At 57.0% G+C, this 27,010-nt stretch overlaps 1 protein-coding gene across 4 annotated transcripts in view; it reads right to left on the reverse strand.

Annotated features, from left to right (window-relative positions):
- Positions 1-23,550, reverse strand: part of CAMK2A (calcium/calmodulin dependent protein kinase II alpha) — a 39,404-nt gene extending 15,854 nt beyond the window's left edge. Inside the window, exons 1-13 of one of the 4 annotated variants that reach the window (XM_044388513.3) lie at positions 23,299-23,550; positions 18,409-18,463; positions 17,496-17,561; positions 17,304-17,376; positions 14,356-14,458; positions 12,956-13,039; positions 12,734-12,828; positions 11,598-11,720; positions 11,142-11,225; positions 9,679-9,721; positions 7,237-7,277; positions 2,563-2,595; positions 1,535-1,583 (exon numbers count right to left, since the gene is read on the reverse strand). In XM_044388513.3, coding sequence (XP_044244448.1) covers positions 1,535-1,583; positions 2,563-2,595; positions 7,237-7,277; positions 9,679-9,721; positions 11,142-11,225; positions 11,598-11,720; positions 12,734-12,828; positions 12,956-13,039; positions 14,356-14,458; positions 17,304-17,376; positions 17,496-17,561; positions 18,409-18,463; positions 23,299-23,395 — 946 coding nt within the window. In that variant the 5' untranslated portion in view covers positions 23,396-23,550. The remainder of the gene's footprint in view (positions 1-1,534; positions 1,584-2,562; positions 2,596-7,236; positions 7,278-9,678; positions 9,722-11,141; positions 11,226-11,597; positions 11,721-12,733; positions 12,829-12,955; positions 13,040-14,355; positions 14,459-17,303; positions 17,377-17,495; positions 17,562-18,408; positions 18,464-23,298) is intronic. The other 3 variants (XM_057312256.1, XM_044388514.3, XM_057312257.1) reach the window with 3 other exon arrangements.
- Between the last annotated feature and the right edge of the window lie 3,460 nt (positions 23,551-27,010).

The following is a 27,010-nucleotide window of genomic DNA, read 5'->3' on the forward strand; positions in this document are numbered from 1 at the left end:
TCGGTGTGCCCAACTGCCTTTAGAGATAGAATGTGGCACCGTGCAAAAGTATTTGTTACATAATAAAATGCTCTTTGCCCCTTCAATGTATTCTTTTAGGGGCCAGTATCTAAATGGAAAAATGTCTACGCTGGTCCAGCGGCAATCTCCCCAGGTCAGTGGTGTTTTTCTAAGTTGCAGAGATGCCCTATGGGTCTCCGACATGCGCTGTGAGAACCCCCGCCCTGGCTAGTGTCCAGGTCCTGGGGGACGAGGACGGCGGGTGCGGGCGGGACAGCAGGACATCGTTAACTCGTCCAAGGGTGTGGTGTCCCCTGAGCAGAAGGATACACTCATCCTTTCTCCTCTGGCCATGCACCAAAGCCTTTGAGCCACGGTTATGAGACAGGGCCCTGGAGCCACATTGCCCGGGGTTCAAATCCTAATTCCACGCTTAGGAGCTAGGGGACCTTGGGCCAATTTACTCCACCTCTGTTTCCCAGACTGCAGAATGGGCTGGATCACAGTACCTACCTCGCAGCTCAGGTCAATGGAAAGCACTTGGACTGGGTCCAGCACACAGCAAGTGCCCCCAAAGGGCGGCCACGATTCCCGTTACTGCCCTTTATTAGCTCCCCTCTTACTAAGCAGGTCACAGTTATCTGGGGTTTTGCTCCTTCCGCCATCTGAAGTCTTGTGGGGACTGTCAGCCACTGGCTACAGTAACCCCTGCATTTGGGGGTTGGTCTTAGTCAATGTTTCTTGTACTCTAGTCAACTGAATTTTCTGAATTTTTGCGTTCCCTTCCCTTCCTCTTATCACTTCATGTTTTTAGAATCAACTCGTGTTTATTATTTATTTATTTATTTATTTTTAAAGTAAGCTCTAGGGGTGCCTGGGTGGCTCAGCCATTGGGCATCTGCCTTTGGCTCAGGTCATGATGCCGGGGTTATGGGATCAAGCCCTGTATTGGGCTTCCCGCTCGGCAGGAGGCCTGCTTCTCCCTCTCACACTCCCCTTGCTTGTGTTCCCTCTCTTGCTGTCTCTGTCTGTCAAATAAATGAATAGGATCTTAAAAAAATAAAATGAAATAAAATAAAATAAAATAAAATAAAATAAAATAAAGTAAGCTCTATGCCCAACATGGAGCTTGAACTCACGACCCCGAGCTCAAGAGTCACACGCTCCACCCACGGAGCCGGCCAGGCGCCCCTAAAACCAACTCCTTTTTTAAAAATTCAAAAAGAAAATGTATGCCACTATGATACATTTGTGACTTGAATAGGTTAATGGTTTCCCAAAACGGTACTAAAGCGCGCACGCAGCCCTACAGTGAGCAAAGTCCGTCCGCGGACCGCCGCGGACCGAGGACCTCACGTGGGAAACAGTGCCGTGCGGTGGCCCTGCCCAGGCTGCCAGGCCCTACAGCCAGGTGCTCTGCGGAGGAGCGGGACCCAAGCTTGGCCCCGGGGCCCTTTCAGGCCGGGGCTGTCAGTGAAGGGGGCCTGCCGGGAGCCCCGGGGGGCCCAGACACTGAAGGCAAGGCCCCCCCTACCTTTGGTGTCTTCGTCCTCGATGGTGGTGTTGGTACTCTCTGAAGATTCCTGCCGAAGAGAACACGGGGGGCGGTGAGGCCTAGCTGGCAAGCGGGAAGAGGCACGGCCTGTTGGGGGCTGCCCCCCAGCTGCCTGATGCTGCGGCCCGGTTTCTGTAAGCCTCACCGGCTCTGCCATCCAGATGCTTCCCTGAAAACCCTGCCAGACTTCCGAGCCTAAGGAGGGGAAGGGCCCAGCTAAGCAGGTGGCTGGTGGCGGGGGGCGCGGATGAAGGAATGGATGTGAGGAGAACCCTGGCCTTTCTGGAAGGGCTGGGAGGGCTCCCTGGCCCCGTCTGCTTGAGGGAGCGAAGAGGGGGTGTGGAAGAGCAGAGAGGCTCATGGTGGCCACAGAATGGGGAAGGAATACACACACTGGCAGGAGAGGGAGAGAGAGAGGTGGGGAGGCCCAGCGTGAGAGAGGCTGGGCTTTTCAGGGGGAGAAAAACCACACAACCGGGGGAGACAGCCATGGAGTCAGAAGAAGAGGGATGTGGGCCACCATGCCGCCACGGGAACCCCGAGACAGAGGCAGGGGCTGGTGGCCCCTCTGCCACCGGCGGGCCCTGGGGAGCGTCGAGAAGCTCAAGAAGGGCCTCTCTGGCGCCCACTCCTTTGGCCAAACCAAGCCCCCCGCGCCGCCACTGGCATGAACCAAGCCCTGAGATGAGTTCCAGAGCAGAGGGCGGGGAGCAGCAAGAAGCCAAGGGCTGGACGTGGGATGGGGTTCAAATCAACCTTCATACCTGAGGGGGTTCTCAGGTCTGCAGCCAGGCGGCTGGTCTGGGCCATGGAGTTGGAGGTGTCAACAGAAACACGCAAACAACACGCACACACAACACACAGATTGTCACACGAGGCACACGTACCAAGCACGCCCTGAGCACCCTCTGCCCGCCCCGGGTCCCAGTGCAGCCTGCAGGAGGCAGGCAGGAGCGAGGGTTTGAGGCCCAGCATTTACCGGCGTTTGGGAGACGGCAGACACTCACCATTAACTGAACGCTGGAACTGGACTTTCTTTTCTGGAAAAACAAGGAGAAGAGATGGGACAGGAAAAGACACAGCGTGAAAACGGCAGGGAGCAGAGAAACGGCAGGGAGCAAAGAAACAAACGACAGGTGAGGTTTGGAAGGGTGATGGGCCTCGGGGTCATCCTCTACGGTCCCTTGCCAGCGTGCACTGGGGCAAGAAGTCAGGGCCACCAGCAAGGGCCGCCCTAGCAGGGCCAGTCCTCTCTCCACCTGAAGCTCTTGGGGGCCTCGTGCACAGCCGCCTGGGGCTCACGCTTCGACCAACAAGCTCCAGGCCAAGCCTCCCTTGGACCAGGGCTCCCTCTACACCAAGCTCTGACGGGGGCAACAAATCCTGGGTCTTGGACGCCAGTTGCCTGAGGCCTCTGGAAGCCAAAGCTCTTGCAGGCCTAAAGCGTGCTCAGGTCTGGAGATGAGGCCCAGTGCCTCCTCCCAGCTTCCCCATGTGTGTCTACTAAATGAACCCCGCTCCTGGTTTGCTTGACTGTCACGGTCACTTGGGAAACCTGTCGAAAAGAAACATAGCCAGACCCCCTCAAGGAGTTCGGTAACTAGGTCTGGGGTGGGGCGTCTGCATTTTAAACAGTAACCCCAGGTGACTTCAAAGCAGGCCCCGGGTGTGGAAACCAGTCCTCTAAGTGGCCTTTGAAATCCTCCTTGTGGTCCCAGCGTCCCAGCGACAGGCCTGTTCAGCTCCCTTAGGCTGACAGAGAAACTGAGGCACAGCCAGACGCACAGCTGAGCCCTTCTAGTCCAGCTTTTGGAGGATTTCCAGCTTCACCCGTATTATTGGCCGTGGAACCAAGGAAAGGGGAGAAAGAGAGAGGACACATTGTCTTCTCGTTCTCTCACTCTAGGCTAGGAGTCGTAAAGACTCGCTTTCAGGGAAGGCTGCAGGTCTGAGACTGACACTCGCATTGCACGGATGGGAGGCGGGGGCCCAGAGATGGGCCGTGATGCCCGAGGCCTCTCAGCTAGCTGGTAGCAGAGCGGGGGCTAGAACCCCTGCGTGCAGGCTTTCTCCTCTGTCCAGGACTCCACACACCGCGGCCTGACTGCTCTGCACCGCTCGCCTTCCATCGGAGCGGCCTGGAGGCTGTTCTCCCTGCTGTACTGCGGAGGGGAGGGGGGACAGACTGGACATGCCCTCAGGGTGGGCCTTTGCCCTGGGGGAGGCACTGGCTATTCTCTGAGGATCCTTAGGTCTAATTCTGGGCTTTCTGACTCCAAGATTCAGGAACCTCTAGGGCCAGGAGCCCAAGATCCTGTACTCTCCTTCCAGGGCCCCCAGTGGCAGAAGTGGCTCACCGGGCATCTCCCGGCGTAAAGGCTCACGGCCCCTGCCTCTGCCCCAGCTGGGTAGATGGTGGGACCCCCACAGCCAGCAGCCTGCAGCCAGCCGCTAGGGTGGGCCTCACTTCTGGCTGGAGCCCGGCCAGGCACCGTGGACACGGGAGGGGACAGGCCCTCAGCTTGCTGTCAGCAGAAACCTGAGGAACATGGGGGCCAGGGTTCCAGGCGGGACACGAAGAGGGAACACAGAGCAGAGACTGCATCGAGTCGGACATACAGTGACAGGATGGGACATGGGGGAGAGGAGTCACGATGGCACGGATGGGACACCAACAGGGGGCAGTGAGTGGGGTGAGGGGTGGGAGCAGTCGGCCGCTCCTCATAGAAGTAGAGGCTAGGAGGTGGCTGGGAGGGGGGGTCAGCGCTCCTTGGGAACAGAAAGACTCGATTTCCCTGGATCACAAATGATGATGATACTAATAATAACCCCATACTGACCAGGGTCTTTCACCACAAGTAGAGTCACATCTCTCAGAACCACGTGTAGAAGCATGGTTCTAGGGTTAGCAAAGATGGTAGAAATTAAGTAGGGTCAAAATTAGCCTCGCGAAGCCCCTACAAGCCCATAAAGTACAGTACTCTGTATCTCTGCTCTCCGAAGCCCATCTTCCCTCCAGCGAAGGTGGAGGGCTCTGCAGGGGCCAGCTGAGAGAAGAGTACGTACTTCCCCACTGGGGCTGAACGCGTGTTGGTTAAGGGAACTCATGGCGTGACTCCCCAAGGCCCACTCCAGCGTGAGCCTCTCGCTGGCGCCAGCAAACACGTGCCCTTCTCCCCTTGCACAGATGGTGGGACTGCTGACCCAGGTCTCCAAAGGAGGGGACGATGGGGCCCGGCAAGCCCACGTTCCTTGACTTGGGGTCCAGCATCACTCGTAGGGAAACACATGACTGGACCCCCAGAGCAACAAACTGTATGCCGGGCTCCCCAAATCCCGGGCAGGTCCCTGGTTACTCTCATCTTCCTGCTGGGCTTCTCTCCTTTTCCACCCCCCAAACGGGGCAGGAAGCTGAGCTACAAAGAGACAGTCTGGCCAGGAATGGCCTTTGGTTTCTCTTCATCATCCACGCCCGAGCCACCCTGAGAAGTCACCCAGGGTCCATCCTGATGCTACGGGAAGGAGTGGCTTTTTCTTCAGCTGTGCCCACTGGTCAGCCCTGCAGTGGCTAGCCAAAGTTCCACCATGCTCTGCGATGTCCTTGCCCTCAGACAGCCTCTGCCTCCTGGCCTTGCCTGGAGACGAGCCAGAAGAGAGCTTCGTCCCAAGGCCCAGCCTGAGGGAAGCCCTGAGCTCACACCCGTGGCTCTGTGGCAGTGCTTTGCCAGGGCCAACCTAAGAGCCACGCAGACGGGGTAACCCTCCGTCTGCTCCCTCCTCCTCCACTGACCTGGACCACAGCCCACTGCCCCATGTGCCTTCTGCCCTATATCGCCCAACTGTGATTTTTCCCAGGGAACCCAGCATCCCCAGTGTCAACACGCTATGGCCGAGAGGGCCCCAGCTGTTCCAAACTGGACCACCCCAAAATTGCACATCCCCCCATTACCCTTTCCATTTAGAGCAGGGAGAGAGTCTGATTCATGGGTAACCCAAAACAGCAAGTAAGCCCGAACTCAATTCTGGATTCTGTCCTAGGATTTGGGATAAGCGTGTGTTAACTTTATCAACTGGGATGGCTTTAGATCTGTATTTCCAAATACTTCCTCGATCAAACTTTGTTTTCAAAGAACCCTTACTTGGAAGTCCAATCTAGAGAACACAACAGACAATACTGGCTAGCATCTCAAGAGCATGTATCCCATGCCAGCAGCCCCTGCTAAATCCTCAACACGCGTTATCTTCCTTCATCCGCACAAGCAGCCCTGGGAGGTGGGAATCCCTTTTACCCCCATGGCCCGGATGAGGAAACACAGGCTCAAGGGATTCAGATAACCAGCCGAGGTTCCCAGCTGCAAAGTCCAGCCTGGCTCCCTAACCACTATGATGTCTGTTACCCGGAGCTGTTCTGGCTGCAGAGGGTGCGAGAAGCCCAGAACCTTCTCTGCTCAGCCTCCCCCTTACTATCCCACTGTACCCCTTTTGCTGCTAAGGATGCCTCCCCAAAACCTTCAGGCTCCAAGAGTTCCGTTTGAAAACCACTGACTTTGGCTGATAACCAAATAATTCTGTATTCCTCAAGTACCCAAGATGAGAACGAAAAGTGATTAGATAGGGTTGAGTGGTCTTTTTCTTTTCTCTTTTCTTTTCTTTTTTCTCTTCTGTTTTTAAAGCTTAAATCTTGGAAATCGTGGAGTCCACACCCCTCCCACCTTACCCACTGTACCTGTGAGGAAACTCAAGTCCCCAGAGGGCTCAAAGCAGCAGGGAGGTCCAAATCCTGGCCTCAGCCAGCCAGCCCAGATCCCCTCCCGTGCACCCCCCAAACCAAAGCCAGTGGCCTGAGACCATAAATACTGCTACAATGAAGCCATGAAGCCACCAGCCCACCTGGGTGGCTGTGTTTGGACAGCATCCCACACCTTCCAGCATCCTGGGCATAGCCCAGCCCTGGGGTCCTGGCCAGGCAGGGCTCTGAGCCCAGAAAAAGGCAGGGTCTCAAGAGAGGAGAACCCACAAGGCAAGCCAGTGGCAGGGGAGAAGGGAGCTGCAGAGAGCGGGGGCAGGCCCCAGAGAGCAGAGGGAGAAGAGAGAGGAGGGAAGGAGGGAAGGAGGGGTCAGCGGGCTGTGGAAGGAGATAGCTCGGGCATCAGGGGTGGGGACAGAGGACAGGCCTGGGTCAGGGGAGGAGGGGCTTCTTGGCACCGAACTGGCAGGCCTTGACAGGGGTGGGTGCCTCTGGATCCCAAAGCCACAAGGGATGGCTATCCATCCTCCATGGGCTTTGTGGGTTGGACTGGGGTGCACACTGGGTCGGGGGCCCAATCCAGCCAGCCCACACTCGGGAAGGAGGAGGTCACCCCTCATGATCAGCTCTGTCTCTTCTTTGTACCCTCTCACTTGCCAGTCCTCCCATCCCAGAGAACCACAGAAATCTCCTTCAGACCTGCTCCTTTCCTTGTGCCCGCCCCAACCCCAGGCCACCTGTCTCTCCCATCTACTTTCAGCCCTCCCCCGCCCCTGCCCCCTCCCCCAATCCTGGGGACGGCCCAATTGCACGAGCGACCACATCTGCCAGAACACCATCAGCAAGGCCCCGGTCTCGCCCCAGCCCTGAAAGCCAGGCCTGGTCGGCGGAAAGGCTGCCAGATGCAGGCCCTGCCGGGCTCCCGGGGGCTTACCTTCACACCATCGTTCTTCTTGTTTCCTCCACTCTTCCCTCCTGCGGAGGAGAAAAAGTAGAGGGTTACCAACACCAGGCAGGGCACCAAGGCCCACAGGGTGAGGAACAGCAGCATCGGTGGGCAGGCGGAGAGCACGGAGCCGGCTCAGTGATCGGGGGGACACCTCCTCCTTCTGCTCCTCCTTCCTCCTTGGGGCCTGGACTGCCGGTGGCCCGCGAGGTGGGCCTGGGCTCCCCCGTCCTCAGCAATCTCGAGTGCGCCCCTCTGGCCCCATGGGTTGCCAGGGGGTGACAAACGCGTCCCAGGCCCGTGGGGTTGCTGTTGCAGCCTGGGGATTCCCTCTGGATCCCGGTCACAACCCGCGCTGGTGGTGGCCAACCCGGAGGCCTGGCTGCCTGGCCCGGGGCTGGCCGCTCCCTCCCCGCCCCGGCCCGCTCTAATTTTAGCCCCATGCTGCTGCCGAGGTCATGTGTCAGCCCTGCCTACTCACTCTGGACAGCTGCGAGCCTTGTTTTGCCGGTGAGAAGAAGCAGATGCCCCACTCCGGGGCCCACCCCTGCCAGAGCGCCCATCCCTTACAGACGCTCCCTACCCTCCAGCTGCAGAGCCCCGCGCTAGGGCGGGCGGTGTCTGTGGTGGCTGGGAAAGCAGAGCAATGGCTCTCAGGGAGGCCCCACCTCTGTCATTCCTCTTTCCCTCCCTCCTTGCCTCCTGGCCAGAGCCCTTGGTGAGGGCTGCAGCCAGGAATTGGCATGAATGCCCAGCCCTGCCCAGCCTGGCATCTGGCTGCTTCAGACCTCAGATGTCTCACGTTAAAGGAGACAGGAGATGTCGGAAGGGCTTAGCACAGCCCTTGACCATGCAGTAGCTCCTCAGTAAATGGTGGCCACTGTAAGTCCTTCTCCCGGTGGCCTGGGGATGGCGAGCCTGGGGAGAGGGGGCAGCATGGGACATGGATGCCCCAGGGGCTCAGAGGGACAGGCTCATGCTGGCCCAGCCTCCCAGTCCCTCTCACAAGTCCACCTGCAACCCTTGCAGACAAGTCCCTCTTGCAGAGTAAATGCAGGGGTGGTGTCTCTGGGTCCCTAAGCTGAGAGGAATGGCGGTCCATCCTCTACGAGCTTCATGGGCTGGGCTGGGGTGTGCAGTGGGACAGGGGGAACGGTCACCCCTCCAGCTTCAAGGGGGCTTTCTCAGCTCCAGCCCACGACCATAGGACTGCGGGTCCCATGAGGTCACATGTTCTAATTTTCAAGAAAAGACAGAAATCTGGGTGTTTCTGTGAAATCTCCTAATTTTTAATGGCTGGAAACTCTTTTCAAAAACACCACTGTGTTTAAAACACCACTGGTCCCACAGGCCTGTCCAGAGACGGGAACTGACCCACGGGCACCATTTTGTGAGCTCTGGACTAGAGTTTCTAGGGGCACTTCAGAGGTTAAAAAAAGACTCTGACTGTCTGGGCGGCTCATCTTTCAGGTTAAGGAACTGCAGGATCCTTGTCTGGGGAGAGAGTGGGGCGGTGGGTCCCTGCGGTGGGCCAAGCCCACCTCTGAAGTTCCCGTGTTTTCCCACCTCTGGGTCTCCTTCCTCCGGCCGGTTAAACGGGCAGGTGGGCGCTCTGCAAAGTCAGAGCCGTAGCTTCCCGGTGCCGAGCCCTGGTTGTGCAGCTGGTCACGTGTCCCCAGCAGCCCCGTCTGGCCGGCCCAGGCCGTCAGAGGGCCCCTCGGGTGAGCTTTGCTATATCTGCTCGGCTGCCCCGTCAGCTGTCCGGTCTCCCCAGAGAGAAGCCTCTGGCAGGCGCTGGCCTGGGCGCTCTCCAATGTGCCAAGGGGAGCTTCTGGCTAAGCCCGGACGCTAATCCCTTCCTTTTCTCTTTGGGGCGACATACTGCAGGTCGCTGGGCACGCCCTGCCTTCACCAGCCGGCTCTGGCCCAAGCCAGACCCATCTTGGTTAAGGGCACTTGCTCTGGGGAAACTCAAAGCTACACTAAAAGCGTCTCTGCCTCCCTCTGCCTAGCAATGGCCCCCACTGCCTTGTCACAAAGGCCACCTGAGCGAAAGCATGGGGACTGCTTAGCGCGGGGCTCAGTACCGGCGGGGAACAGGAGTATTTTTACTCCCTGGGCCTAGGAGTAACTGGACCTATACCCCGATATTCGGGAGGCCTCCCACTCGGGCCGGCCCAACCCGAGAATCCCAGCACTGCTGTGAGGTTGGGAAGCCAGACTCAACCTCTAACCCTTCCTCATAGGCCTTTGGCTTGCTGACCTTTTGGGTTCGGCACTTCTGGGTGCAGGTGACCTAAGTCCCAGTCTTAGGGTCCTTTGTAGCCCTCACTCTCCCCAGGCCCCTGGCCTGAGGCCCCACAGGTAGCCAACAATTCTCCCAGCAGACCTGTGCAGGGTGTAGTTGGGACTTCGAGTCCCACCACCTACCAGAGAAGTTCCTGGTAGCCAGCATCGTGGTGAGGATGGCTCCCTGCAAAGACAAGGAGGGGGTACGGGGGACAGGAAGTTGGAGGTGAGGGGGAGAGGAGAGACAGAGAAATGGGGGGGGGAGGCAGGTGCTGCCTTCAGACACAAAGCCAAATCCTTCTGCCCTGACCCTCCATTTGCCCTCACCCCCTAGCCGGGAGACCATGCCTGCCTCCCCCGGGGAGGTCGGGGCGAGCTGGGCCTTGGCTGGCACAGCTCCTAGAACAGGGCCATCCTAGCAGCAGATATTAATAGGTTCCACTGTCCTGGCCAAAGGTGGTGGAAGGGCTTGGGGACACCTGTTGGTGGGGACTCCCAAAGGCCAAGGACAATAGACCCTGCCCTCCTGGGCCCCCTTCACCTTCTCCCAGGCGCTCAGTACCTTACTTCATCACTAGTTCGTCTTTCCCGGGGCTCCTGGGCTCACAGCCATGGAGGGTCGATATAGAGAAACTCTCTTGTCTCCACAAGGGGCCTAGGGGATGGCCCTCCTGGTTCTGACACTATCTGACTTGGACACTCTCTGAGTCTGACAGTCCGTGACTTGAAGACAGTTTGACACTTCCTCTGTGACCACTCCCAGTTGGGGGCGGGTGGACTTAGTTCTCCAGGCACCATGCTGGCCACCACCCGCTTGGCCCGTGCCCCTTCCTGGGCCACCATGTCAGGCCTGGGAGCAGTAGGTGAGGAGGTTCCGAAGGAGCTGGGGCCTCCGCATCTGTCACTCAGCGTTCTGATGGCTTCTCTGCTCCAGCAGGCCGGGGACTCCTCGGTTACTCTTCCTGCCTGTTCATGGGGCCTCTGGCAAGTTCTAGGCCAGGAGCTAGCACAGCCTGGGAGCACACACCGCTTGCTTGAGAGGCTGGCAGCCCCCGGCCCACCTGGGTCCCACTGTGGCTTCCTCTGGGCCATGACCCCTATCCATGTCTCTTGGCTTGTCCTCTCCAATGCTTGGCAGCAGGGCCTCTCCCCCATCCTGGCCTCCTGCCCCGTTCCATCTCACCCCCTAGAACCTCTCACCAGCCACGCCAAAACACTTACAGTCCCCCTACAGGATCACGCTCAGGCTCCCAGACTTCTGCACACGAGTTTTCTGTCTGTCTGGAACGTCTGTCCATTCTGACTACACAGCTAATACCTGCTTATCCTTTGGGGCATCCGCCTAACTGTCACTTGCCAAGGCTTCCTGGGATGTTTCCTCGGTCCTTCCAGACTTGGCTCTTGGCCCTGCTATGGTCACCCCGGCCTCGAGGGTCCTTGTCTGTCCTTTCCACCCGCTCACTCCCCAGCCCAGACAGCAGGCCTTCAGGACGTGCTTGTTGACTCAGTGAAGGAAAGAACTGGTGAGTGAGTCTCTTGGCCTCTGCGGAGACCCAACCAAGCTACTCCATGTCCGGGAGCTATGGAGGGCGAGGACCTGTTACCTTCAGTTTTCTCCTGGCGTTGAACTTCTTCAGGCAGTCCACGGTCTCCTGTCTGTGCATGCAGGAGGCCACAGTGGACCGGTGCTAGAGGAAGTGGGGAGAGGTCTGTGAGTGGGAGGCAGGCCCGTCCAAGGACCCTTCAGGGGTCATCTTATGGAGATGAGGTTGGCATCTTACAAGGAACAAATCTTTGTTCCAGGGATGCAGTAAACACTGCAGCTAAGCACCCCGGCACCGGACATCTCACGCCAGTGGCACCCCTTGCCGTGAGGCCAGCACGGAACACCTCCCATCGCCACTTCCCCTTGAGAACCGCGGCAGGGCAGCGTCTCTGGCTGAAGCCGCCTCGACCCTATGCTGGGCCTGAAGGACCGGGGGCAGGGCCAGGACTCCGCGGGGGTCTGGACCCTGGCATCGGGAGGCGCTCCCGGAAAGGGCCCCCGGAGGCAGGCTCACCGAGATCCAGGGGTGCTTGAGGGCCTCGGCAGCCGCGATGCGCTTGGACGGGTTGATGGTCAGCATCTTATTGATGAGATCCTTGGCTTCCGGGGTGACGGTGTCCCATTCCGGTGACGGGAACTGGAAGGGGCAGAGGGGCCAGGTTTGCCCAGCCTACCCCAGGCCACCCCTGCGATCCCCCAGCCCCTGACTGGCAGGGGAGCAGGCAGGGGTGCTATTGCCCATCCACAACCAGGAGGAGCTGGGATCCTCAACGTGGGGACCCCTCTGGAACCAGAGGGGGGCAGGGGCCTTCGTCCCCAGGACAAACCAGAGCGGGGCCGGGGAAAAGCAGGGCTTCCTCTGGTTTTCTGAAGCTGGTCCTTCTCTGGGGAGCAGGAGGCCGGTGGCTATAGGTTATAGGTCATGGTGGTTATAGGCTGGGTCCAAGTCCTGGCTCTGCCTCCCGGGCTGTGTGACTTTGGACAAGACCTGTGACCCTCCAGCTGCCCCTAGAGATGTTGTGAGGCTTAAATATGATACAAACACATGACACCTGGCTTGACAGAATCAGCTTATTGAAAAGCAGGAGAGCTTGGTCATTAGAAACACGGACGCTAGAGCCAAACTGCCTGGGTTCAAATCCCAGCTCTACCATTTCTTAGCTGTGCAGTGTGGGCAGTTATTTAACCTCTCTGTGCCTCAGCTTCTCTATCTGTAAAATGGGGATAGTAATCGTACCTATGTCATAGATGGGTATGAGATTGAGCTCTAATAATATATAAAGCACTTAAGAGAGTGTTGTGTTAGCTATTATTATTATTATTAGTGTGTGTGTTATTATTTGTGAGAGAGAGAGAGTGTGGGAGTCTGGCTTCTGGGGCCTACTCTCCACCTCTCAGCCCACTTGGTGCTGCTCCTGCCTCTGGGGCCCCAGGCTAAATGCCATCATGCAGAGGCCCAACCATGCGGCCGGGGCCGTGCGCGGTCAGTCCTCCAGCTCCTCCCACCCACAGCTAGACAGTGGCAGGGGGCCTAAGGGGACTGGGGGGCGGGAGGGAGGCACCTCAGGTCTCTGACCTCACTGGGTGCTGGCTTGCACCAGAAGGGATGCAGGGGCTGGCAGGGAGGCTGGACAGAGGAGGGACACTCACATCATAGGCGCCGGCTTTGATCTGCTGATACAGGCGGTGCTGGTCCTCGTCCCAGAATGGGGGGTACCCAACCAGCAGGATGTAGAGGATGACCCCTGGGGAGAGGACCAGGAGAAGCCTCACCCCCCTGTGAGGAGGAGCGATGAAGAGGGGAGGGGTGGGAAAGGAGAGGGCACCCGAGGGGCAGGCGCCTGGGGGTGAGAGGGCTTTGGGATCACTCACCACAGGCCCACAGGTCCACGGGCTTCCCGTACGGGTCCTTCCGCAGCACTTCTGGGGAGAGGTATCCTGGCGTGCCTGCGAACCCTGCTCCCCAGACACACAGACAGGCAGACACACACACAGAGGTTGTCGCGTAAGCAACCCAGGGCAAGGTCCTGCTGGAAGAGGGATGAGGTTGCCCTGGAGATGGGGACCACACTCTCTGCCCTCAAGAGTGGGTCGAGGGCAGGAAGCTCTGGCCTGGCAAGGCAGCAAAGCCTCTAGACCAGGGTTGACAAGTGCACAGGGCCCCTGTCACCACCCCTACTCCAGAGCGTATGGCAGAAGTCATCGGTCAATCCCAGAGTCCTTCCCGTGGGGTCCTGCCTCAGCGTCATACACTGCTAACAGCCCTCCCGTGGCCACTATCGAGTGCTGGTGGCACTCTAGACAAAGTGTCCTTGCCATGTCCTCTGAAGGCTGAGCTGAACCCTTGCCCACTCCCCACCCTTCTAGGAGCTGGTCCTGGGCTAGCAGGAGGCCTGGCCCCAACTCTGGTTTTGCCCTAAGTCCCCTGGCGGGTCTCTCTTCCTTCAAGGCCTCAGTTCCCTCATCTGTCAAATGAGAGATTAAGGATCCCTCCCTTTTCTACCTCCCAGCAACGTTGGGGGGATCGCTTGAAATACACAGGCACCCCCAGGACTCGAGCAAGGAATCCCAAGAACAATTACAACTATTTGCTGTGTGTGCTCAGCACTGGGCAGAGCGCTTCCGTGCCTGGTCTCACTTCCTCCTCACACAGCCCTGAGGACCATGCTATATCACCCCCATTTTACAGATGAGGAAACGAAGTCTCAGCAAGGTGAAATGACTCAGCCAAAGGCACACACACCTCCGAAGTGCCAGAGTCGGAGCCTGAACCCAGGCTCTTAACCACGGATCGATAGCGCCCACTGAAATTTTCCCCAGCCAGCTCACAGGACTCAGTTATGCCCAAACCTCTGAGTACGCTGGATCATCTGAGCTTAAATCCTGGCTCTGCCCCTTGTAATCTCCCATGAACTCTTCCAAGTTCCTTGGCCTCTGTTCCTCGTTCGTAAGATCAGGATAATTCGCTCTGGCATCCAGGCTGTTAGGGGAACACACGGAAGCCCCCAGCCAACAGTGGTGGTGTGGGTGCATGTGGAGAAGCCGTGTACTGTTTTAAGGGTAGCCACGTCCCTGCACCTGACCCCATGGAGACAGGATGGGCGATGCCTGCTGACCAGAGGCCAAGTGCGGCGGGACCTCTGCTCCCAGAGCTCTGGCTCGGGCAACAGCCATCTCCCGCCTGCCCCCGCTTGGGCAGGGGGCTCCTAGAGGCCAGTGTGTCAACACGAGGCTGGCCCCTCACACCCCTGCCAGCCCCTGCCCCCACTCACCGAACCATGCCTGCTGCTCCCCCTCCACCTCGATGGCCAGGCCGAAGTCTGCCAGTTTCACCGCGGCCCCCTTGAGCTTGGAGGCCAACAGCAGATTCTCCGGCTTCCCAGGACCAGGGAGAAGAGTGAAACGGGGGAAGAAAGAGCCAGAGGACAGTGAGCAGATTCAGAACCTCACCTCGGGGGGCCTGAGCCTACAGAAGGAGTGGCTGGACAATCCAGAGGTGCCCTGCCCCCAGCTCCAGTGCCAGCCCCAGCGCCCTGAGCTCCAGGCCCCAGAGAGGGGACTGCCTGCGGCCAAGACCTCTGTCTTCCACAACAGAGGAGGCTTTGTCCACCACCCGTCCCCTCCTTTGCCTTTCCTCGGGGTTTGGGGCTGAGGCTGACGTGGGGGCAAGGAGATGGGAGAACAGCTGTCACCACAATAAGGAAGAAGGAGGAACATTTATTGTGCCCCTACTACGTGCCAGCCACCAGGCTAGGTGTTTTGCATGTATCATCTCACTTATCACCTCAACAACCTTTGGGGTGGGCATTATTATTCCCTTGTCCCACAGTGGCCTTCCAGCATTCCCTGAGACAGTCTTGCTTGTTCCCACCTCAGGGCCTTTGCACTTCCTGTTGCCCCTGTCTGATTCGCTCCTTCTCCAAGCTTCACAGAGCGGGCCTTTTCTCTCCACCCGCTCTCCCCTTCATGTCGCCCCTCAAACAATCGCTCCATGACTATCTAAAGGAGGAGCCCCCAGGTATCCTCTGCCTTAGCAACTTGCTACCTTCATAGATATCACGATTTGTAATTTTTCCCCATCTGTCTACGTGCTTGTTCATTATCTGTCCCTTCTATGGACAGGACGCTCCTTATCTGTCTGTCCACCACTATCTCGCCAGCACCTAAGGCAGGCAGCAGCACACAGCAGGCGCTTCGTCAGTATTTGTCATACGTAGGAAGATGAAGAAGCCAAGGCTCAGAGAAGTTAAGTGGCTTGAGGAAGGTCACACAGCTGATAAGACATAGAATCAGAATTGAGGCAAAGTCTGGCTCAAGAGCCATGTTCTCAACCACCCTGGGCTGAGAGACAGGGGGCCTCGTACGTGCCGCCGGGCCTCAGGGGCCCCAAGGCTGCTGGCTTCTGCTGGGTGCGGAGAACAGGAAATCCCCCTGCGCGGGCCAGAGGGGGGCTTGAAACGAACTCTGCCATTGGGTAGTCCTAGCCTCTGACCCAGCTCCGCCACTTCTATGCTGTGGAACTTGGGCAAGCCATTTCACTTCTCTGCAAAGTGGATGGAGCCCACCTCAGGGGCACGGATTAGTCGTGATGATCCGTGCAGAGCACTTGGCGGCGGCCCGCCGCACACGCTCCATGAGCACCGGCACTCAGATTCTCTGCTTGGGGTGGGGTGGGGCATGGGTTCCGCGGCCCTGGAGACACTGGTGTCCTCTGACCCCCTTCCCCACTGGACTTCCGACAGGGTCCCACCTCTGACCTTTCACTGCCCAAAGCTAGGCAGGACCCAAACAAATATAGCTCCGTCTGCCCCTCTCGAAGTCCTCTTTTATCCTCTGGGGACTGCGTTCCCAACGTGTCCTGGGTCTCGGAAGCCGTCCTGCCCTGATTTGATGAATATGCCACTAATTAATCTATCCAGAGTGGCCTAAATTTCACTGCCTCTCCTCCTTTCTCCTCCCATGCAGGGGCCGTAGCTATAATGGGAACAGGCCCTCTGGGAGAGCCGCCCTGCCGTCTGGCCAGGACCCTCTTGGAACGCACGCTTGCCCGTCGGTCTACACTGAGCCATAGGGAGCTCCCCTGTGAGAGGCGGAGGTGGGCAGGGCTTCTGGGCGGAGCACCGCACCCCGGAGAGGGACCCAGACCTACTGGACGATGCCCAAGGAGTGTCCCCAGAGAAGGTGTCCAGGCTGAGGAGGGCCTGGAGGGCCTGTCCTGGGTGGGGACGGAGAAGAACAGCCTGCAGAAGACCGAGGAGGTACCCCAAAGCTGCCCACGTGCCTCTGGGGCCTGAGCTGGAGGCTCGATCTTGATCTGTGTGGCCCCAAAGGGCAGAACTGGGGCTCACAGGCCACAGCAAGAAAAATGGAAGGAGACTTTCCCAGTGGTGCAAGGGGCTGCCCTGTAAGAAGTGAGTCCAGAGTCACCGAAAGCCAAAGAGCAGAGGTTCAAAGGCACCTCGAAGGGGCTACTGCAGGAGCAGGAACCGCCCTGAGTGGCTTTTTGGCCCGGACCCCCTCAGGCCCAGGGGCTGGGGTCAGAAGGCCAGGGCTCCAGTCCTGGCTCAGGCACAACTGACCGGCACATTCTTGGGCAAGTCCCTTAGACTCTGTAGGCCTCTGTGTGCTGCTCTGAAAGTCAGGGGAATGTTACGAGCTGCCAGCCTCGAAGCCTTGAGGCTCAGCAGAGGAGAGCTAGGAGTCTGTGCTGATCGGGCAAGGCTGCGGGGCTGGCACCAACCCTAGATCACACATCTGCCTAGGCCTGTCCTTCTGCTCCTTCAGGTGGCAAGAGGAAGGACTCCGGGGGCCCCAAAGCCTGTGTTTCTTCTCCCTGCACCTGCCAGGGACCCAGAAGCAAGAATCCCAGTGTTTCTGTGCACCAGGCACTGTGCTGTCTCCTTTGACAGAATCAGCAACCCCAGCAGAGGTTGCCATGGCAACCCCACCATCAGCAAGCTGAGACCCTGCAGCTGGAGAGTGGCCTGGCTGGGACCTGGACCCCTCCAGAGCCAGTCTGGACAGCTTACCTGGTCTGGCCCGAAGCACGTCGTGGGCCTGGGACTCAGGAGACTACATCCTAAGCCTAGATACTTCTCCCTGTGGCCAGTTTCCTCATCTGAGCAGTGGGCAAGATGTCACCCCCCCAGCCCAACTCAGGGGGATTCAAGGGATTCTGATAATCTCCTGGGGGAGCTGCCCCCTCAGGTGGGTCACTCACCTTCAGGTCGCGGTGCACCACGCCCATCTGATGACAGTGCAGCACGGCTTCCAGGATCTGCTGGATACAGTGACTGGGGAGAGAGAGGAGAGGGTCCCTGTGTGAAGGCAGACGTCCCCTGGGCAGCTGGGAAGCCAGCGGGGGAGATGCCCTGCCCCCAGGCACCATCGCCAGGCTGCACCTGGTGCTCACCTGGCATCGGCCTCACTGTAATACTCCCGGGCCACGATGTCCTCAAACAGCTCCCCACCGGTAACCCTGGGGAAACAGGCACAGAGTCACCTTCCCACAGAGGGCCCCTGGTGTTGCCTCTTCTGGAAGAGTCTCCAGGAAGCTAAGGGTGAGACCCAGGCACCTCAGAATCTCAGCCCAAAGGCAGGAACCCCAGGGGCCCCAGGGATGCCTCCTGGGGCAAGCCTCTTCCTGGCTCCTGGCCCACCCTTCCACTGACTTCCCTCCCATCTATCACCTGCCCTTCTCTGCCACTGGGTCCAGGCTGGAGTTAGGACGGGGGTGGGACACTCGGAGCGTATCTTTCAGGTTCATTAGGAAGCCCAAGGGCTGGGGTTGTTGTGGTTGGTTGGTTGTTGGTTTCATAAACTTTATTTTTTAGAGTAACTTGAGGCACACAGCAACACTGAGCAGAAGGCACAGAGATTTCCCATGTACCCACACAGCCAGAGCCTTCCTCATGATTAACTGCTTTTTGCAGATGGGACCAGTGTCTTCACTGAGTTTCTCTGCCAACCCAAGAATCTATCATTTCATTATTGTTTTTCACTCAATTGACTGGCTTTCGAAACTTAAATTACTCCAAAAGGAAACTTGATATTGCCACTAGACATGGAAAGCCAGCATCACTGGCCACAAATAGAAACAAAACAATAAGACAATGAAAGTAACAAGTGTGTGTTGGCGTTTCAGGGAGACCCACCTGCACTGTCTGGGTGGCAGGCCTACCACATTCGGGAAACTTCTGTCTCGGAAGAGGGAATTCAGCCCAGCCTGGGGGTATTTGGGAATGAGGCCAAGGGGCCCAGCTAGGTCATCCCTGCTCAGGCTGCCCCTAGAGCCCTTGTACATCCCGGGGTGGGCGCAAACTCACAGGTCGAAGATCAGGTAATGATGTCCCTCCTCGGAGATGCTGTCGTGGAGCCGGACTGTGGGAGGGGCCCAGGCAGCCAGTTAACCCGGAGGCACTGCTTCCTACCCCCTCTTGCCCTCTCACCTCACCCCTCCAACGGTCAACATGACAATTCTCAGTCACTGAGCACAAGCCAGGTAACAGGTGCTTTGACAAACGCAAGTAAACGATGGCTCACTGACCTCGGGCCTCGTCAAAAGAGGCCCGGGTTTAAAGATGGAAGACCCCTCTCTGCTTTGGTCAAAGTTTGGCCTCTTCCTTCCTCCAACCCTCAGCTTCCTTGCTGGGCAGGCCAGCATCATGGAAATAGCTCAGATCTCTGCTCCTTGCTTGCTGTGTGATTTCAGGCAAGTTGCTACCCCTTTCTGAGCCTCTCTTTTCTTGCCTGGACAATGAGAATGAAACTCCTGGCCCTGCAGGCTCGTTGTGAGAATTCCATGAGGCACACAGTCGGTGTTCATCCAGTGGTGGCCCTAGGGGAAGAGCCCTGATCCAGGTGTGGATAAGAGAGCCGCTGTTGTTGGGAGGACAGCGGTCCCTGAGTTAGGCACGCTGAGAAACCGCCTTCTCTTCATTCCTCACTTACCAAGGACAGGGGCAAGACTACCAGGAACCCAGAGCTTTCAAAATTACCCCCTGAGATTCTGGAAGGAAGGGCCCAAGGCCCGGGGCTGACTCTGGGGGACTGCACCCTGCCAGCCAACCTCATTTTCTCCCGGGACAGCTTCACATCCTTCTCTGAGCCACAGCCTAAAAACGTCCACAGAGCGGGGTGTGTGCTCTGAGAATCAGGACATGTCGCACAACGGAAGATTACACAGCTGTTAAAATCATACGACAGTTACGTATCCCCTGGTTCAGAAGCATCTCTAAATTATGTTGTTTGGCACAAAAGCAAAGTGCAAAACAGTGCGTGGTACTTTTTAAAAAGATGTATTTAAGCCTGTTAATGGCATTAGCCTCTCTGCAAGGATACCAAAAAGTGGGCATTGGAGGACCTTGGGGAGAGGAATTGGGAGAGCAGGAGCAGTAGGTGGGTGAGACTTTGTTTTCACTGTAAGCCCTGGTACCATCGGAATTCTGGCCATATGCATGTATTTCTGACTCAGTCTTGAGTCCCCTCAATGGCTTACGGCTCTCCCATCTGAACATAAAGTTTGGAGAGGCAGGCGTCAAATCCACCAGTGTAGGTATCTACTATGGGAGGGGGGAAGAAGGGGACCAGAGATGGAGGAGGACCTGAACGCGATTTTTTTTTTAAAGATTTATTTATTTAAGTAAACTCTGAATGCAGGGCCAGAACTCACAACCCTGAGACCAGGGTCACACACTCCACTGACTGAACCAACCAGGCACCACTGGAACTCAAATCTAAATTAAAAATTTTTTAAATTCTTAAATGATGATATGTACTTCTAAATGACTACAAGATGTTTTATTTTTATTTCTTTTAGGATTTTTTTATTTATTAGAGGGAGAGAGAGAGTGCGAGCACAAGCAGGCAGAGAGGCAAAGGAAGAAGGAGCAGCAGGCTCCCCAACGAGCAGGGAACCCGACACAGGGCTCGATCCCAGGACCCTGGGATCGTGACCTGAGCCGAAGGCAGATGCTCAACCGACTGAGCCACTCAGATGCCCCAAGATGTTTTAAATATATTTTATTTTATACTTAAGGAAACTCTACGCTCAATGTGGGGCTGGAACTTAGGACCCCGAGATCAAGAGTCACCTGCTCTACCGACCGAGCCAGCCAGGCGCCCCTGTTTTAAATATTTTGTAAAGCAAAACTAAAAAGCAGGTTGCCTAAGAGTGCATATTATATAATCCTGCTTTAGTTTTTTAATCAACATTTTATTATAAAAAAATTCACACATACACTCCAGTGAACACCCATGGACCCACCACTTAGATTCTATCATTAATCTTACACTTGTTTTACTACATTTCTAAGCATTCCTCTATCTATTCACCTATTTCAATTTTTTAATACATTTCAACGCAGAGGTAGGCTTGGGTTTTGACATGTATATGTGTACTGAGGCGAGCATCCTGTAGATTCTGCGTGCCCTGGCCAGGTCCCCTTCCGTAAGATGGGACGGCCAGCCTGCAGCCTCTGGGAGAGGTGGCTGCTGACAGCCCACGTTTACTCCCCTTCACTGGTGAATTGCCCACCACGGACGGAGGCGCCTGGTGCACAAGGTTACCTGCAACCTGCAGCCAATGACTGACTAATGTGGGAAGGCAGGGTCAGTGCAAAGGGCCAATCTCCTTGCCTTAGGGAGGGACAAGCCCAAAACAAGATTTATGTTCCAGAGGCCTCCCCACTGCACCCTGTACACACACCTGGAATCAGGTGAAAGTTAGACTTGACCTGAGGCCACATCTTTGGTCAATTCCTTCCCTTTTTCCATCCTGCTTCACCCCGTCCCTTGCAGGTCTCCCCTGGGAGCGCTCCCACAGTAGATCACAAGCACCTGAATCCCTGCCTCAGGCTCTACTTCTAAGAAACCTGACCTGAGACAATATGTATAGAAACACTTGAGAAGGTACAGACATCATATATCATATGGAAATATGTATCATACAGTATTAGCTCTAAGTACCAAGTTTATAGAGGATACTTTAAAAGTTGTCTTCTCATTAATCTACAATAAACTTGCATCATTAGTGTATCAAGATGAAGTTTTTAAAAAGACTCTTTCTGAGTGCCTGGGTGGCTCAGTTGGTTAAGTGGCTACCTTCAGCTCAGGTCATAATCCCAGGGTCCTGGGATCGAGTCCTGCATCAGGCTCCCTACGGAGCCTGCTTCTCCCTCTCCCTCTCCCCCTCCCCCCTGCTTGTGCTCTCTCTCTCTCAAATAAATAAATAAATCTTAAAAAAAAAAAAAAGGCTGCCCCTCTAAGCAGCCAGGCAAGGGGGACCCAGGCTGGATTCCAGCCCCCACCTGCATAAGGGCACTGGGGTGGGCTTTCGTCCCTGAGGGGGGGCACCATCACAGCTCAGAACCCAGGAGACAGGACCCATGAAACCTCCCTTCCCACCAGGGATGGCTGCCCTGAGAAAGAGCAGTCCAAAGCCCAAGAGGAGAAGAAAGATTCAAGAGCCGCCACGGGGTATGAAAGGGTCTCACCACCTCGTAGAGACTGACATGTCTGTGGTCATTGAGCTATGTTGCCAGTTTTTGACTTTTTAAAATATTGCCATAGATTCAACAAATCCGTAACCTAGTTTTCATTTCTATAGCTGGACTCACGAATTTCTGACATTCCTTTCATACTTCCAGCAGTGATTCGTCTTTTTCTTGGAAACTGAAGGGCAGTGCTTGCTCCCCTATCCACTGCCCCCCGACGGCACACCCCTGATGTCCACTTGGGAAGCTCAATGATGGCTGGGAACCTGGGCTCTGGAGTCCGTCTTGCTGGGCTCACCTCCCAGCTCGGCCTCCTATAAGCTGGGTAACTTTGGGCACATTGGGTAGCCTCTCTGAGCCTCCTTTTCTACCCCTGGTGGTAACACCACTGGCCTGCTGTGGGGGGTTAGTCGATGACGCTCGCAAAGCCCTCAACGCAGTTCTTCCCTGGCACTGGGAGGAACTTGACAAAGGAAGACACTGTCGTCTTCCTCATCGACCAGCCTCACTTCTCTTGCTGACCCCCAATCTCCTGCTAAACTCTCAGGTTGTCCCCTGCTCCCTGCGGTGGCTTTTGGGGTCGGCCCCATCAGCAGGTGGTGATGGTAGAGTGTGGGGCACGGTCCCTGTCCTGCATGCACAGCACATTTGGACCCCACCCTGTGCTGAGCCAGGGCCTCCCTGACCTGGTCCCCTCGGGGCTGGAGCCACACACGGGGAGTAGCCAGTTAGTGTGGCTGGAGTCACCGAGCAGGCTGACTAGGACTCAGTCGAGCCCCTCCGGGCACGGCCTCGCCTCTCAGGTCCTGCATCCGCAGCTGCACCTCTCTGCCCTTCTTTGGGCGGATTATAATCACTTAGACGTGAGATGCTTCGAGGCTCAGGAAGCAGCTCCTTCCAGGGCCCTCGCAGCCCTGAGATAGCGTCGGGGACCTTCCCCACATCCTCCTGGTCTGGGGCTCAGCTCTGCCCTCCACGTCCCTGTGCCTCAGCCGTGCCCACCTCAGCCCCCAGCAGAGGCCCTGGCACGTGGTGGGGCCCCAGCTACCCTTGCGGCCGGGGGAAGGAAGGAAGGAAGGAAGGAGGGAAGGAGTAAAGGCCTTGATCATGATGACGATGGTGAAGTGTCATTTCTGCGACTTTACCACGGACCCGGCTTGTGCTAAGTGCTTCCCTTGCGATTTCTCATTTAACCCGCCCAGCTGTTGTAAAGGGTGGCCCCACAACGACCCTCCTGGGCCCGTGCGCGCTCCATCGCCTAGTGAACAGCAGAGCTGGGACTGGGCCCCCAGGGGCAAACCCCATTCTCTCAACCACCCCGTGAAACACAGTCCCCCAAACACCGTGATGGCTCGGACGAGTGAGATTGCATATGGAGGTTATGTTTTGGGCTAAGGTTGTTTTGTGGGAAGGTGTAGACTGAGGAAAAAGGCGAGCAGCACTTACCTCGGGACCGTCATGGGGCTATGCTTTAATTAATCATCACAACCCCATGAGGCGGTATCATCGCCATTTTCCAGAAGAGGAAACAGCCTCAGAGTGGTTTGGCAACATGTCCAGGGTCACACAGCAATGAAGCAGCAAACCCAGGATTTGAGCTGCAGTCTGTCAGCCCCAGAGCCCATAACGTACTGCTCCCCATGTATAGCGGGGCAAGGGGGGAGGTGCTGAGAGGGGGAGGAGGCAGCGTTGACCTGAGACAGCTGTGATGTGCACACTTACCGCACACGCGCTCCCCTCCTCCTTCCTCTGGGGCTGCCAGCCTTTCTAAGAACCATGGGACTTTGTAGTCAGAGCTCCCTCGCAACCCCTCCATCATACCGCTGGGCGGCCAGAGGCCCTGAGCAGGGCAGGAGCCACCTAGGCCCCATGGTGAGTCCGCAAGCAGGCCACCAGCAGCCCTGCCGCCCCTCCTCCGATTCTGGTCCTGGAGCCTCTGGCTGCTGTTTGCACAGTTCTGCTCCCCTTCCCTGGGCACACGGAAGGGGAGGTGCCTTTTGGGGTATAAATAGCAGATGGAGATGCTTCTTTCCAGCAGGAGTTAACCCTCGCGGCTCTGGGCACAGAGATGCTTCCTCGCCAAGGACAAAGGCGTGGTAGCTGTCAAAGTCCGGATATTGCTTAGGGAGCCCCTAGGCCTTGTTCCCCAGTGAGGTCTGTGAACCTGAAGCCCTGGCATCACCTTGGAGCACGTCAGAAGTGCAAAATCTTGGGTCCCACCCAAACCCACTGAACCAGAATCTGCCTTTTAACAGGATGCTCAGATGATACAGAGGGTGTCTCCTTGTGAAGATGGGAGAAAGTGGCCCAGAGAGGGCAGGGCTCCTCCCCAAGGTCACACAGCCATTCCCTGACAGACCTCTATCTAGAAACCGCTCTTCCTCCCCTCTCCACCCCAACTCAGAACCCTGACGGGCAGGGATGCAGACCCCCAGTCATGCATGGGGGAAGAGGGGAGGTCAGGCAGGGATGTGTGGTCTAGGCCCAACCTCTCCCCTGCAGCCTGGGGCCGGGGCCACCGTGGCGCCTGCCTTGGGGGGCAGGCAGGCCGCTGCTCCAGGTAGGTGGGCAGGCCGCAGTGCCAGGCTGACTCAGCTTGGGGTAGGTTTGGGGAGTGGGCCGTACGGTCAAGGCCAAGCCTGGCCTATTTTCGTCTCTCTCGGAGCTTCGGGAGTTTTCCTGAAACAGCTTTTCTGAGGGAGGCTGCCGGCAGCGTGGGCTAGGAGGAAGGGCCCCTTCTTCACCTTCCCCCCAACCAAGCTGGTCTCTGAGAAATGTGGAGACCATCAAAGGCACCCCCTTTCCCATCACTGCTGCCGCCATCCCCAGAGAAGAGAGCAGCTGCCCTCCCAGCCCAGAACACCCACCAGCTCAGGCAGGGGAGCAGGGCCAGGCTCCACCCACACCCCTCGCGCGTGCCCCACAGCTCACCGATGTTGGGGTGCTTCAGCAGGCGACAGATGCGGGCTTCGCGCTCCAGCTTCTGATGGTCTGAAACACAGACACCCAGCTGAGTCCCAGGTGAGGGAGGAAACTTCACCCACTCCGTGTCGGCCCCTTCATGGCCTCTTAGGATCGGCACCTCCTGGGGCAGCCCCTGGGCCCCACCGGGATAAGCCGGCCTTTCTGGCAGGAGTCCGGGGGTCTCCAGGAAGGCAGTGGGATGCAGCAGATGTGGGGTGGCGGGGGCAGGGTTGCGGCCCCTCAGAAGTCCCTTCCTCTCTCTGGGCCGTGGTTTCCGGGGCTCTCAGATGAAGTGCATCCCTGAGCCCCATCCGCAGAGCCTGGAACGCACCACCCTCCACTGGGGCTGGCTCCCGCCGCCCTGCCGCCAGCCTTGCCCCTCGCACGGCACTGCAGCCAGACTGAACTGCTAAATGGCATCTCTTCAGACCCTGCTCAGACCTCCCGCTTGGGCTTAGGGGTCTTCACCCACCCGTGCAGTTCTCTCGGCTTGGAACTTTCCCTCTCAACTTCCCACCGGTCCTTCACTGGCTACCACTCCTTCACTCCAACCTATCCTCAGATATACCCTCTCCTGGCAGCCTGTCCTGACTGCCAGGCTGGTAGGGACCCCTCCTCTGTGTTCTCAGGGCCCCGGGGCCACACATCTCACTTTGTCTCATGGACACCTTCACCATTAAGGGCAAGAACTTTGTCTCTGTTATACACCTGGCATCTACTCATATGCTTATATGAGTAGATGCTACTTATATGCCTGGCACATAGTCAGTGCTCAAGAAATAATTGAATTAAAGACTAAACCATTGAATGATGACCCTTTTTAGGGGAGCGTATATTTCTCGGCAGGAGAAGAGCTGTATTAATTCACAGAGGCCACTTCCCTTCTGCCAGAGGCAGAGAAAGCCCCAAAGAATCTACAGACTAGAACCCGTATGTGGCTGCCTGGGGGCTTTACCCGGAGCTCTCCCACCTGCTTTCCAGGACTTTTGTCCACACCCCCAGGAAGAGAGGCCTTGCTCAGGATCTGCCCCCATGGTCTCCCGCTCTGAGGCTCCTGGGGACAATCCTACCCATGACTCCCTTCAGTCTTCCCAACCACCCTGCACTGAGGGCATCACTGTCCCCATTTTATGCACTTCTCAATTTTCTTTCTGGTGCTTTTCTCACAATTCCATAGCTAATGCCTTAATTTTAAAAACCAGCACGATACAAAGGGAGCCAGTAGAATATTCACTGGGCCAGGCACTGTGCAGAGCACCTTTGTATCCATCTCCTGTTCTCACCACATCCCTTTGTGGGAGGGGCTGTCACGTTCTGACTTTACAGAGGAGGAAACAGACGTTCCTAGAGGCTCAGAGTCACACCTGCAGCCATCAGTGAAGCCACACTTGGTCCCCAGGCAGTCAGACTGCAGGGGTGAGCTTCACTGTGCCCTACTGCTCTCCACGCCCTGACTCATCACCACCACCTCCACCTGCCCCCAATTTCTGAATGGGAATCGGGGCGCATAGGAGGGAACTCACGCAGACACTCGAGGCAGAGCCAGGATTAGAACTCCAGTCTCTGACTAGCCCCTTCAGAGCAGGCAGCCACCAAGGAGGGCAATAAGGATGGAGAAAGTCCCAGCCCTTGTGCCTAGGCAGCCAGCTCCCCTTTCCCCTTTATTAGAGCAATCACTGGCCTTCCTCTCTGGGCTGCAGAAGCCAAAAGCAATGCTGAAATGTGGCTTTTTGGTCAGCAAAGCAGGAAGTCCACTCCTGTTTCCATAGAGTATAGTTCAGCTCCCCAGCTGAAGGCTACAGGCTGGGGGAGGGGAGGTTGTCTACACTGGGGGACATCCCCCTTGGTCCCCCGGCCTCCCAGCCTGCTTCCACATCCTCCAGGATGGCAGGAGGCTAGTTCCCACACAAAGGAGGGGCATGTCCATCCAGGGCTGCTGGGGGCCCTCAGTGGACTGAGGACAGCGGGACCCTTTCCTGGCGCTACAACCCTGCCCCAACCCCATCATCCCCAGCAGAACCAGAGATCGGGCCGGTCAAGTGGGGCCTATCAGAGGGGGCTGGGGGCTCTGGGTTCAGGGGACGAGGCTGGTCCAGGCTACACATTCAGCAGAATTCTGATGTTTCCCCGCCACCTGAGGTTACCCAGGAGCAGAGTTACACTGACAGCATTGAAAGGACACGCGGGTCACACAGCCTCAGACTCGGGCCCGATGGCCAGCCCGCACTGCCGGAAACACCAGCAGCTAACTAATCGTCTTGTGCATAGTGCAATCACCCCACATTGCAGCTTCCGATGCTAAAAGCATTAATTTGTTGAATGTATGCAAACATATATGTTCTTCAGCAGTTTTTGTAACTCTGACATGTTTTTGTTTTCTAACATTCCTCAAAGAAATTAGGGACTGTGTTTCTCTTGACCTCTGAGGCCTTGCTCTGTTCTGTAGGTAAGGAAACTGAGGCCCAGTGAT

Source organism: Ursus arctos, unplaced genomic scaffold (assembly GCF_023065955.2).
Source record: "Ursus arctos isolate Adak ecotype North America unplaced genomic scaffold, UrsArc2.0 scaffold_15, whole genome shotgun sequence".
NCBI classification, from domain to species: domain Eukaryota; kingdom Metazoa; phylum Chordata; class Mammalia; order Carnivora; family Ursidae; genus Ursus; species Ursus arctos.